General features: G+C 45.8%; 1 protein-coding gene across 1 annotated transcript; it reads left to right on the top strand.

The window, feature by feature from the left end:
• The first annotated feature begins 372 nt into the window (after window positions 1-372).
• On the top strand, window positions 373-4,398 carry LOC124679068 (transcription factor TIP2-like). The gene is made up of 4 exons (XM_047214895.1): window positions 373-394; window positions 725-1,182; window positions 1,362-1,742; window positions 4,108-4,398. Exons 2-4 carry the CDS (start codon window positions 856-858, stop codon window positions 4,189-4,191), a joined length of 792 nt encoding a protein of 263 aa, XP_047070851.1. The 5' UTR covers window positions 373-394; window positions 725-855; the 3' UTR covers window positions 4,192-4,398.
• Window positions 4,399-13,338: the final 8,940 nt, after the last annotated feature.

Here is a 13,338-nt window from a genome sequence, read left to right as displayed (position 1 = left end):
CACTGGAGAAAGTTGGTGTATCTCAGCATCAAGTTGCAACGTTGAGGGCATCATTAATTTAATATCGGATGAAACCCTATTTTCTAAAAAGAAACTAAGGACGGGTGGCGTTGCCACTATATTTGCTCTACCACTCGTTGCAGGAGGTTAACAAACCACTCTTCTGAAAAAGAGGCCGGGCAACTTTCGTTGTACAAGTGTCCCTTTCACGCTGCCAATCCCACAGTGAACGCCACTTTGTCCTACCCAAAATACCTTTGCCTCTTTCTCCTACCCAACCCTAAATATCTGCTCTCTCTGTTTGGATTTAATCGACACGCGTGCCGGCCGGCCGGCGGCCGCAAGGAAATATCTTATGTACGTACGTAGCTGCGTCGATTAAACATGATCAGAGGTAGTACTACTCCGTACTCCCTCCTTCACAGTTTATTAGGCGCGCGCGTACCCCTAGATCATCAATTTAACCTATATAATTTAAATTATATAATACAAAAATTATATCATTAGAAAATAGAACATCTGAACTTTCTAATGATATAATTTTTTTATAATATATAACTAATGCTAACTTGATCAAATTTGCGATCTAGGGGTACGCGCGTGCCTTATAAACTGTGAGAGAGTAATATATTTCCCATACTCCCATTTTTGCATGTAAGGAGATTTCACACACAAGTTGGACAACCGTACTAATTACTCCCGCTGGCTGGGTGTGTCTGTACAGGTTTATAAATCTGAAAAACTAAGGAAAGATGTACCACCCTCAGTTGCGAGGACATAGACACCGGCCAGTCGCACCTCATCCCGGCAGAGCTCAACTTCCACCTCCTCTCCTACGTCTCGCCGCAGCCCACCATGGAGTACTTCTTCGAGCAGCAGCCGCCGGTGCAGTTTCAGCAGCTGGCTGCCACCAGCCACCAGTCGATGAGCAAACTGCCTGACTACTATCCCGCCACCGCCGAGATGTACCTCCCCGGCGTTCCGAGGACCAGGTCCTTGTTCGGCGCCGCAGACGACGAGTTGACCTGCTTGGTCGAGAGCTCGCGGAAGCCACGGGCCAGGAAGCGGAGCCTCTGCGGCATCATCGGCGATGGCAGTGGCGAGAAGAAGGAGAAGCAGCGCCGGATGCGGCTCAGTGACAAGTTCACCGCCCTCATGATCCTCATCCCCAACCGTACCAAGGTTTGTGCGGCACGTTCGTACCTCTTCCTAAATCGTCATCTAGCTAGCTACTTGGCGCAGTGGCCTACCTACGTCGTATGTACGGTCTATCTTTCATCGATCTCTCGTGTATACTCATCTTTTGTTTCGAAAATATTACCTGTGTGTTAAACTTCTAATATACGTTAATTTTCTCGTAGGAGGATCGGGCCACGATAGTCGGCGACGCGATTGAGTACATCCAAGAGCTGGGGAGGACGGTGGAGGAGCTGTCGTTGCTGATGGAGAAGAAGAGGGAGCACCAGGGGGACGTCGTGGACGCCTCGGCGGGAGACTCGGAGAGCTCCGTGGGCGAGTCGGCAGTGGTACCGATCCAGAGCACGTTCATCCAGCGGAAGAGCATGGAGACGTCCGTGGACGTGCGGATCGTGGAGGACGAGGTGAACATCAGGCTCACCAACAGCCGGAGCGACGGGTGCCTCGCCGCTGCGTCCCTCGCGCTGGACCACCTCGGCCTCGACCTCGTCCACCTCTCTGGCGGCAAGATCGACGACTGCCACGTCTACATGTTCAACACTAAGGTAACTTATTACAAAGTTTAAGATAACTGGCTATGCTATCTCCGTTTTAAAGAATAAGGCGCATGGGTATTTTAAGACGAACTTTAACCATAAAAATTAAGCAATAAAATTTTAATTATATTATATGTAATTAGTATCGTTGGATTCGTATTGAAAAACACTTTTTAATGATGTTAATTCCATACGAATCTATTTGAGTAATTCTTGGTCAAACAAAAAGCACGTAAAACGAGGGCGCTTTATTCCTTGAAACGGAGGTAGTACTTCTTAGAGGCGGCATTTTCGAGACGATAAAGCTATAGGTACCGTAGCCATTTAGGGCTTTTCCTAAAACCAGAAAACTTTCCGAAAACTTAATCATCGTGTATTGGTAACATCGAAAGAATTTCCATATAAACTCAACGGTTCAGTTACAAATGTGTACTGAATAACCATGATGTTTGTAGCAATAAAAGGAGCGCCAAAGTGCATATTACATAACTAGGTCTATCTAGCTTGTTCAAATTCAAGTATTGAAATTTTCGGAGGACCGCTCCCCTCGCGTCACCCCCTCCAGACGACCGAGGGGGCGAAACCCTAGTCTCCGCCGCTGCCGCTCCCTCCCCTCCTCCTCGTCGCTCCCCGAGGCGCCGCCAGCCCTGGCTCGCGACACCGCTGAAGGGGGCGGTGGGGATTTGGGCCCTTGGCTCGGCGTATGGGTGGAGGAACCTCGCGTCAGGTTCGCCGTAGCAGATGCGGTCGCTTGGCTCTCCTCCGGCTCCGATGGCTGGCCCTAGAGCAGCCTGGGGTGCGGGCTCGGCATCTCAGGGCGGCAGCCCTGATCTGGTGGTAGTGCGGCCTCGGCTCAGCGGCGAGCGGGGTTTGCGGGTGCGGGCTGGTCTCCACGGCCGTGTGAGCGGTGCGGAGCCGGCGGGTGCTGGCCATGGCCTGGGGGCCCCTTTGGTGGTCGTTGGCGCCAGATCTAAAGCCACTGGCCCCTCCTCTCCACAACGGCGTCCAAGCTCACTGGTCCTGCACCGGCCAAGCTGATGGTGGCGGGACTCTGCGACCGGGAGAAATCCCTGACCGGTGTTACCGGTCACGACGGCGACGACGTCCATGGGCGCCGCCTTCCACGCTGGGGGCACCGCCGAGGTACTGTCCTTCCCTCTCCTCCTTGCTACCTGGGTGAAAACCTAATCTTGGATTGGCGCCGTGGCGTCGCTCACCTTGCTGAAGGCGCGACCTTGGGGAGCTCGGGTAGGATGTGGACGCAGGTTATGTGTTTTGGAGGTGTTCCGGTGATCTTCTCCAGCGTGCCCAGCTGCTTCGTCCCCGGTGCATTCGATCTCCGGTCTGTTGTTGTGTTGCTCTTTGTGTGGCTTGGCGTCGGTGTGCTTGGTTCGGCTCCCTCGGTTCCCGGCGTTAGTGTACAGCCTAGCTCAGGGGAGCGCCTCCATCGGCCGATGGTACGGCGCCCTTCGAGCCAGGGCGAGGAGGCAGGGAGCCTTCTGCGGCGATGGAAAGGTTGAGGCTGATGTTTGTTTCCCTGGGGCCTTCCCTGTCCTTCCACACTAGCTATCTCCTCGAGCTCCACTGGTGTTGGGCTCTGTTTGCTGAAGAGGATATTAGAGTTGCAAGTTGTTCTTCATGTTCTCTTATGTTTGCTTGTTCTTCTCTGTGTTGTAAGCTGTTCTTAGTATCCATGTAATCTGCCGTTGTGGCTTTATTAATTTAAAGCTGGGCTTAGAGCATCTCCAGTCGCGTTCCCCAAAGCGTCCCCCAAAGGAATTTAGGGGACGCCGGCCTAAAAAACGTCCCAGTCGCATGCCCCAAAGGCCGCTTCGCTCCGGACGTCCCTCAAATATTGTCCGGCGTCCCTAGCCCATCCCCTGTGTATAGAGGCTCCATCAAGGACACCGGACACGATTTTTACACTTGCTTTTTGTTTGGAGGTCGTGTTTGGGGGACGTGGCTAGGAAAGAGACCTCCTCCAAACGAAAGTTTCGTCCGGACGTCCCCCAAACGAAAATTCGGCGCTATTGCCGGACGTCGTTTGGGGATGCGACTGGAGATGCTCTTAGGCATTCTGTTTTTTAAATTTTCGGATCCAGCGGGAGAAATAGCGCTATTTCCCCCAATTTAACGTTTTGGCCCGATTTAGCGAGCTATTAGCGGGAGTTTCTATTTAGCATTAAAAGTGCATAGCGTTAGCGAGAGTCCTCTAAATCTGCTATATATAGGGATGCTATGCCGTCAAGATAGCGTGCTATTTAAAACTTTGATTAATTAAGGTCACAACCAATCTCACTGGCATTTACCTTGTCGTTTCAACACTTTAAGATGATAATCTTCGTTGTTTCCTTGTTTATCTATCTGGATGCAGATTCATCAAGGATCTCCGGTGTTTGCAAGCGCAGTGGCCAGCAAGTTGATAGAACTCGTGGATGGCTACTACCTATCTTCTTAGGTCTTATTAGTCTACCAATGCAAGTCACTCTGCATTGCTTTCTGCTAGCCTGGGTTCTTGCCTTCTTCGACATCTGGATGAGCAGTTCTTTGGTCCGTTTTGATAATTTATATGTATATGCATTGATGTTTTGATATGTCAGGGTCGAACATGTAATTCTCTGAATTATACGTGAGACGAGAACATAAGGTTGCACTTGCAGCATCATGTTGTATATCTTTCAGCTGTAACTTTCCTTCTGACACTTGTATTTTTGTGTGGCTCCACACGAACATAATTACTGTTTATTCTACTAGTATCTACTATATTGTCCTAAGACTACGTCCTTAAATATAAGTTTTCATCTTGTAACTTAATCAGTTTTACAAAATCAATTTAGACACAGTAGCCCAAGTTTCGAACTAAATCCTGAAACATACACTATCGGTGTGCATGCACTGTGGACCAAGTCAAGATCAAATATTTTTTTAGTATTTGAGGCCCGATAGATCGGACATCTCAGCAGATGCACTAGGTAGAAGGATCCAAAAATAGGGGAACTCACCCCTCTATCTAAGGGTGACGTCGGTGGAACCGGTGAACCACGCGAGCTGGTTAGATGCGTGGGGCAGAGGGCTCGTAGTACCCCCCTTTTCTTGATCCAGCCTTTTTCCTTTTTATCAGCTAAATCTCCAATCGGGGCTTTGGCAAAACATTCTTACTTATGGCATTAACTGAAATCCCTTACTTTGCCATTCTTTCCAGAATAGGATTTTGCTTAATATCATTTGGATGGACTCAGATCCTTTCATGTAGGAGAGTCTTTGATGGGCTTTGAATTTGGATATATCCAGCGGGCCTTCTTGCATGGACTTGGGCTTGCTTACTGGCTTCGCTGAGGATGGGATTCCCTACCCGATGTACTTATTCGTGTCGTGAAGGAGTTCTCTTCGCTTGAACGCGAGGTGGGTACGATCCTGGATAGGGAGAAGTGAACCAACTGGAGGTGGTGGTTACGAATCAGGACAGAGCATCCATGTACACGCTGGAGGTGGTGATTATGAATCAGGGCAGAGCAATGAAGCACACAATGGAGGTTGTGGTTACGAATCAGCTCAGAGCAGTGAGGCAACACGAGGAGACGGTGATAGTGAAGAGGTAGATGCTGGCGATGAAGATGGCACCTTGCAGAGGAAGATGGAAAAGGAAGATACAAATGGTGATAGTGGTAATTCATATGATTCCGGATGAAGAAGAGAACGAAGAGGATGCGCCGGTTACTGATTCATGGAATCGGGACCTCTCGTCTAGAATGACCATGAACGATGGCCATGATTCTGCATAGGAGTATCACTAGAACAACATCGCCAAGGGGGTCAGATATCGGACACGATACATCTGTAGGACGCGATCATTGCATGGGCAATGTCCAAGCAAAGGGTTTTCAAGACAACTGTGTCATCTAAAAAATATTTGACAATGGTATGCAAAGCAGATGATTGTCTTGTGAGAGTGCATGGCTATTGCCCTCGGTATGACACGACGTGGGTGGTCAACGACTTAGTGTTGCACACATATGTTACTCCTCATATCCACCAGGATCATGGGAACCTTTCGTCCACTCTTCTGGCTCGGTTGTTTTACACAGTTACAGTAAAGAGTAAAGCTAGGAAAGTAGTTATCTTCAGAATAAAGTTAGGATCAGATTATAGTACTCAATTTCTTATGGGAAGGCTTGGAGAGATCATATCTGGGTCATTCCTAGACTCGTACGAACTCTACCATGTTTGTTGTAGGCGAGGAATTCAGGTACATATGCCAGCATCTAGGAATTCTTTATGTCCGACATTGGTCGGTGCAGTGCTCTTCCCCTTCGACGGGGCATCCCTGTTGCCCTACGAAGAGGTGGTGCTGCTGCCCTTGCTACTCGATGTGAAGAGATCATCTTCCTCCTCCCTCGACCCGACCCACGAGAGAGGCCACTTTGTAAGTTCCTCTCTTTCCACATCATTCATCGGTATTTGTTTCTTATACCTTGAACCCAACCTGAGAAGCTCTTGCCGTATTTCCACGGGGGTGCGACCATCACTACAACATAAATGATATTTATTGACAAACCCCTTATGTCACTTAATATCCAGATTTTGTCAACGAATATGTGTGGGTGAAAAAATGTGTTGTCACTTATTTTATCAATAAAGGTGTGTCATAAAAAATCGCTAACCACGGTTTGCATTTTTTTTTTGTCATTGATCAACTTATATTAGGTGACGATGTTTGCTTTCTCAGCAGTGATGTATAATAGGTGACTGAAATATTTTCCATTCTATATATAAACATTTTGTCATTGTAAAGCAAAAGTAAGAGTGGACATGTCATCATTATAGACGTGGCATTTTGTTAATTACGTGAAATTTACTGACGTGGCATTATGACAAGTGGGACCCAATGGTTCTTACAGGTGGACCTAGGGTGGGTCCCAGACCGTTCAGACTGGTGGGACCCAGAGGTTTCAGACAGGTGGGACCCAGAGGGTTCTGACGGTCCAACACATTGCTGTTAGGTGGGTCCACATGTTGGTGACAGTGACATTTATTTCATCACCGTTATAATTTTGAGAGCTATTGCGAAAATATGCAGAAAATGTAGAAAATGATAGTGATAAATATATTTGGAACCACTATATAAAATGGTGAATATATCATCTTGTGGAAGAGGTTTAACACGCTAGATATTTCTTCAGAGAAGCACGGTAAAATGAAGATACAAATAACTATATCATCTTGATGAACAATTTCATAAAGATGGAGGTGCTGTTGAGTTGCTGCCATGTCCTTGCTGCTGTGATGTCCTTAACATGAAGCTAACCATGGTTTCTAATTCTTGTTGCTTCTTTCCAGTTGATTTGTTTTTCTCTTCATGTGCTTTCATCAGAGTTGCATAGTCATCTTCTTGCTTCTTTTTCATTTATGCAAATCTTTTATCCTGGGCTTCCATCCTTTCCTCCATCTCTTGTTTGTACCTTTCAGCTGCGCAGAATGATTGTTCCTCTTGTTCAGCAAGCTTGTTTTCTAGTTCTATGATGTATGTTGTTGACACAGAGCTCTTCCTTAAGATTGATCCAATGCCCAAATTTGAGAGGAACATGCCTGTGCTAGAGGTCTTTGGGCTCTTCTCCTTCAATACTCCTTCAATAATCTGCACTTTTGTTTTTCAGTTTCATCTTCAAGGCGTGGTCTATATTTGATGGTCATCATTGCATCCTGCAAAATAACTTGAAATGAAAGCAATATCGATATTGAAATACAAAGCTTATTCATTACAAAATATTAGGAATATTAAAAATGTCTTACATAAGCTATTTTGGCTTCTTTAGTCAGCACGCCATCCTTGTTAGTGTGGCTTAGTCTAAAGAATTCAATTGGAGATGTCACGTCCTCCAAGTTCTCCGATTTCTACAAAACATTTGGAATTACGAACATCAGTTTGCATAATTTGTAGTAAGTTTGGAAGAACAATTGTTGTATAGCTCATGTTAAATACTAACAAGAGATTCGTAGTGTGCAATGAAGTTTCTTGATCCAGTTGTATGGTTCTTCTTCACAGCCTCTCTATTCACTTGATTTTTCGCACACATTTCCTGAATCTGAGTATTAACTACTTAGTTTTATGTGTAGCAGAGATGTAAGTGCAGAGTATTTGTAAGTGTATATTCTAGTACCTGATTTTGAGCATCAAACCATCTAACCACAAGATCTTTCCAACATTTCTCTAGTATTTTGTCTGGCTTCATCTTGTATGCTTCCTCGGGGCTCATATCTTTAATCTTTTCCAAATTCTCCTTCTTAAGCCTGTAACGTAGTTGGCGCATAGTACTCTGTATAATATTAGTGCACACTGTCTTGGTCACGTCATCATTTGTGTACATATCAAAATTTCCCTATAAAATGGAGATGCATAATATGAAGTTACATAGGTAGACAAGTAACATAGCTATGATGTAAAACTGAAGAGCTAGGGCTCACCGCTACTTTGCGGATAGCACCAGGAATAACATCTTTCAGAGTCTCATATTTCTTGTACTGAGTCCAGTTGATTGCCAGATGCACTTTGTCTCGGATTTGTATTCCGACCTCAGAGCTTAGATTTGCTGCATGAAGAGGATTTTTCGGCCTCTTAAGGCCCTCAGTGAAAACAATTTTCATTTTATTCCCACCTCTTCTCCTAGTGTAGTCGCGCAGACCATGGCGCATAGAAATTCCACGTTCCCCACGCTTTTTCTTATGACCGGGAGAGTTTGCCAATGTCTCTGAAACATGGTATGGAAGTAGTTAAATTTCTAGTTATAATAATATAGTAGTAAACAAGAGACAAATTGAAGTAAAAATGTGAATACCTTTCTGTTTTGTAATAACAATTTGATTGTCCTCAGGTGAGTTGCTTCCTCTAGATGTTAAGTGTTGTGTCGGTGTGATTTGCAATTGAGCATCCTGATCATCTTGGCGTGCAGAGGTGTCAGCTGAGGTAGATTCAGTGGGTTGAGTGACAATACGTGCTCTTGATCTTGTTGTTACAGTATTTTCAGCTTCAGCTTGTGTTGCATGCTTCTTCTTTGCTGCAGTTGCCGGAACATCGTTGGCCTGATTGTTGTTATAAGAAGAACATATTAGTAAGGAAAGTGTAGCATTTTTCAGGTTTACAAATTCAAAGAAAATAAGATATGACAACCTTTGTCTTTGGGTTATCAGCATTGACCTCCTCTTCATCTGTACCATGGTCATCATCAGCAGTGGCCTACTCGTCTGCATCAGATTCGTATGTAGAGTCTGGGTGTGTATCTTTTTCTTCTATGAGGTTTCTTTTTTTGGTGGGATTTGTCACAGTATGAGGTGCGCCATATATGCACGTATCTTCTTACTTCCTCCTCAATATTTTCAACGGGCAAACCTTTGGAGATATGTGCTTATTTGAAAATTTCCATCATTCAGGCTTGATTTTCTGCTTGAGTTTTGGACCTTACTGCCTCGTATGGAGCTGGTGTTTTCTTTCCTAGTCCTGAAATAGAAGGAGAAAATAAGCATTGTTCAGATTTTGGTGTGTTAGATATAGAAATTTATTGTTTATAAATCTATGTACCTATGAAGTAGCGGGTGTCAGCTGATGATAAAATCATGAATTACGTGGCCTAATCCTAGCATGCAAAACAATCGTACAAAATTGTATGTATCATGGGTTTAAGTTTTAACTGAAGAAAATGAGGCTGTTATCGACAACAGAAGGGGAACAGTAAACTGAATCCATATAGTACAGTCAAAAGAGTATTGTACAACGATTGTGAGTTGTAGATTTCATAGTCATAGCGCAAATACTATTTACGGAGTAATCGGGGTGTTAAGAAGAAGGTGATTTACGCACGAAACACATTGTACATGTTAATTATAGGTAAAACCATCGGAAACTATGTAGATCTGTACAATATTATGTACAGTTTTTTTTTAGGGTAAGAGAGCCTTATATTTTTTTTTTCGATATGAAGAGAGCCTTATATTAACGATGTAACATACGAGTTATGTCCTGTGTTACAAAGTCCTGAATCACATCAGGAAGGTGGTCTCTCCAGATGCAGCTGCCAGCTGATCTGGCCGTTCTAGCCAGGGCATCAGCCACCCTGTTGTTCTCCCTTCTCGTGTGCATGATTTGGTGATCATCCAGATCCTTCAGTAAGAATTTGGCTTCATCATACGATTGCCCAGTGCTTTGATCTGTTGATGTAATTGGCTCGAAGTGCCGTAACAGCCCTTGCACAGTCCAGCTCCCTGGTGTAGCCCATGTCCTTCATCAATTTGATCCCACGTAGAGCAGCTTTGGCTTCAGCCTCCTCCGCGTCGTCACAACTGACCATTGGGGAGCAAGCTGCAAGCAGGACAACGCCCAGGTGGTCTCTCACAACAGCCCCAGCGCCACTGGGTTGGCCAATTCCGGTGAAAGAGGCATCAGTGTTTAGTTTCAGCCAGTCTACAGGAGGAGCCGACCAAGCTGCAGTCTTGCGAGTCTGTGAAGACTGCGAGTTGGCCTGGAGGTAGTCCAAATGCAGTGTCTTACCATTTCCCTCACATGGGTCGTGAGGCTGGTCGTAGGAGAGCAGGAAGGACACCGAAATGGCGATCGATTCCTTCCCCTGCTCGTGTACAATGTCATTTCGCAGATGCCAAGATCTCCAGAACAGCAGTAGAATTATGGCTTTTGTGATGGCATCGACCTGGTTCAACAGTAACAACAGCCAATCCTTCCCCGATTTCTTGAAGTGATGTTCTTTCGGAAGCTTCCAATGCGCGTGCATGGCGTGGCGCAGGCCAACGGCTTTTGTGCATTTGACAGCGGCATGGTAGGCATCCTCTTCAGCTGCGCCACAGATGGAGCAGCGGCTGCAAACCTCCAGGTTCCTTTTGAATTTGTTGTTCTTAGTGGCAAGGGTATCGGTGGCCAGTCTCCACCCAAAGACACGCACCTTAGGCGGCACCTCAGCCTTCCACACACAGTTCCATAAGGATCGATCGCCATCCGTGTTGGTGTTGCTGCTAGTAAAATCTCGTAGCTGATGTTTAAGACTAAAGGCGAGACGGTAAGCACTCTTGACGGAGAACAACCCGTTCGTCTCGTAGTGCCAAGCAACATGGTCCGCTTGTTCCTGCTGCGGGAGCTGTATACGAAGAATGGCCTGGGTGTCGTGCTCATGGAAAAGCTCGTGCAGCAGTGTGGTGTTCCAGCTTCTGTCTTCAGTATTAATCAGTTGGTTAACCCACCTTTTCCTAGAGTTCTTTTTTAGTGCCATGATTTTCAGTCCACTGTCCCTTGGCAGCCATTGGTCACGCATAATCTGCGTCTTCCTTCCATCACCGATACGGTTAATAATTCCTACCTTGAGCAGCTCACCAAACACCACACCTTTCCAAACAGGGGATGGATCAGCGGAGAAGACCGTGTCTAGTATATTCCCGTGAGGATAATACCTGGCCTTGAGGACCTTGGCACACAGGCTGTCAGGTTTCTGGATTAGTCGCCATGCCTGTCTCGCAAGGAGTGCTTGATTGAAGAGGTGCATGTCTCGGAATCCCAGGCCTCCCTTTCCTTTTGGCTTTGTTAAGTTGTCCCAGGCAGTCCAATGGACTTTCCTGTGATTTTGATCGTCGCCCCACCAGAAGTCTCTAATGAGCTTTTCATATTGCTCACAAAAGCCCAAGGAAAGCTTGAAAACACCCATAACAAATCCTGATAGCGCCTGCGCCACAGACTTGATGAGGGTGTCTTTTGCACCATGAGACATGAATCTTTCAGACCAGTTCGTCAATCTTTTGCTAAACCGTTTCATAATTGGCTGGAAGCAATCATTCTTCATTCTACCATCCGGCGTCGGGAGCCCTAGGTACTTCTCCTCAAAGGTTGAGGTAGACACCCCGAGAATGGACTTGATCTCCACTTGTGTAGCCGATGAACAAGCAGTGCTGAAAAGGATCGAGCATTTGCTAGGGCTAAGGAGCTGACCCGTGCACCTCTGGAACAATTTCAGAGCGCTGTCAACAGCCCTGGCCTCCTCTGGTGAAGCTTTGAAGAAGAGGAGGCTGTCGTCTGCGAAGAGGAGGTTAGAGATACCCGGAGCGTTTCTGGCAACCTTTAGGGGGGTGATATTACCATCGATGCATTGGTTCTTGAGGATGCATGATAGAGCTTCTCCCACGAAGAGAAAGAGGTACGGGCTAAGGGGATTCCCTTGTCTCAAACCGTGGGATGGGGTGAAGGGGTCACTAGTGTGTCCATTGATTCTGACTGAGAATCTGACTGATCGAACACAGGTCATCACCCAAGATGTCCATTGTTTGCAGAACCCAAGCTTCAGTAGAGTCTTTTCAAGGAAGAGCCAATCAACTCTATCATAGGCCTTGGAAAGGTCTAGCTTGTAAGCGCAGTGATTGTCTCTTGGGTTTGTGCTTCTTTGGATTTTGTGAAAGCTCTCGAAAGCAATGACGGCGTTGTCCGTGATCAATCTGCCTGGGACAAACGCGCTCTGGGTCTCCGAGATGAGGTCATCTAGGAAGGGGCGCAGTCTGTTTACAAGACACTTTGAGATGATCTTGTACACAACATTGCAAAGACTTATTGCTCTATATTCAGCCAAGTTCTCTGGATTTGTTCCCTTCGGGATCAGGACGATCACAGTTTCATTTAGGCCCTCAAGAATGACACCACTGCTGAAGAATCCTTTAACTGCCAAGGTGATTTCAGGCTTTAGCAAGGCCCAATTTCTTTCGAAAAAACGTCCTGGCATGCCATCAGGGCCAGGGGCTTTTAGAGGTCCTATTTGGAACAGAGCGTCGCCGATTTCTTGTTCCGTGAATTCACAACAGAGTTTCTCGTTTATGTACAGTTGACAACAATTAGATATGCAGTCAGTTAATATCAAATGGATGTGCAAGATCTAATTCATATGAAAAGGTGTGGGTGATTGAAATATTACCATTGGGGCGTTTGATTGAGGCCTTCTTCTTGGGTGTACTTTTTTTGGGTGTACTTTTCACCACCGCCTCTCATGACTTAAAGTTGCGCAGAGTCCCGATCATGGCGTCTGCCACGGAGATCGCTGATGAGATGCGTCATCGTTCACCTATCCTCATGCGAGGAGATCGGATCTTGGGGGAGGATATGGTAGAGGCGTGATGGGGGGTGGGTGTTTGCAGTTAATATGATACACAAATGGTGGTGACTGCTTTATATATTTTATTAGGCGGTGGGGCGAGGGGGAAAAGAAGGAAAGGAAATGAGTCAAATTTTTAGGAGGGAACATTTATTAGGTTCGAAATGGACCATTTTTTACATGCACTTGTGGACCAATTTTGATCTACCTATGTTAAAATGGATTAAAATCTGGCCAAGGGTGCATCACCAGATGGGTAATGATGCTAGGATGTTATGTAGCCAGTTTGGTTTGAAAATTTCGAAAAAAAATCTAGATAAAACTGAAAAATTGGCTTCATATGTGAAGGAAGTAAATAAAAATGATACAAAAAATTGGGAGCATGTGGTAATGTGATTTGGCATCACCACATTACCATAGAACAGCAGGTGGAATTTTAAAAAAAATTGACAATCCCTTTGTAGCCTCTGGTCAACCTA

Source organism: Lolium rigidum, chromosome 7 (assembly GCF_022539505.1).
Source record: "Lolium rigidum isolate FL_2022 chromosome 7, APGP_CSIRO_Lrig_0.1, whole genome shotgun sequence".
Taxonomy (NCBI): domain Eukaryota; kingdom Viridiplantae; phylum Streptophyta; class Magnoliopsida; order Poales; family Poaceae; genus Lolium; species Lolium rigidum.
Note: the sequence above shows the minus strand (reverse complement) of the source record. Positions and strands in the feature narration are given on the sequence as shown.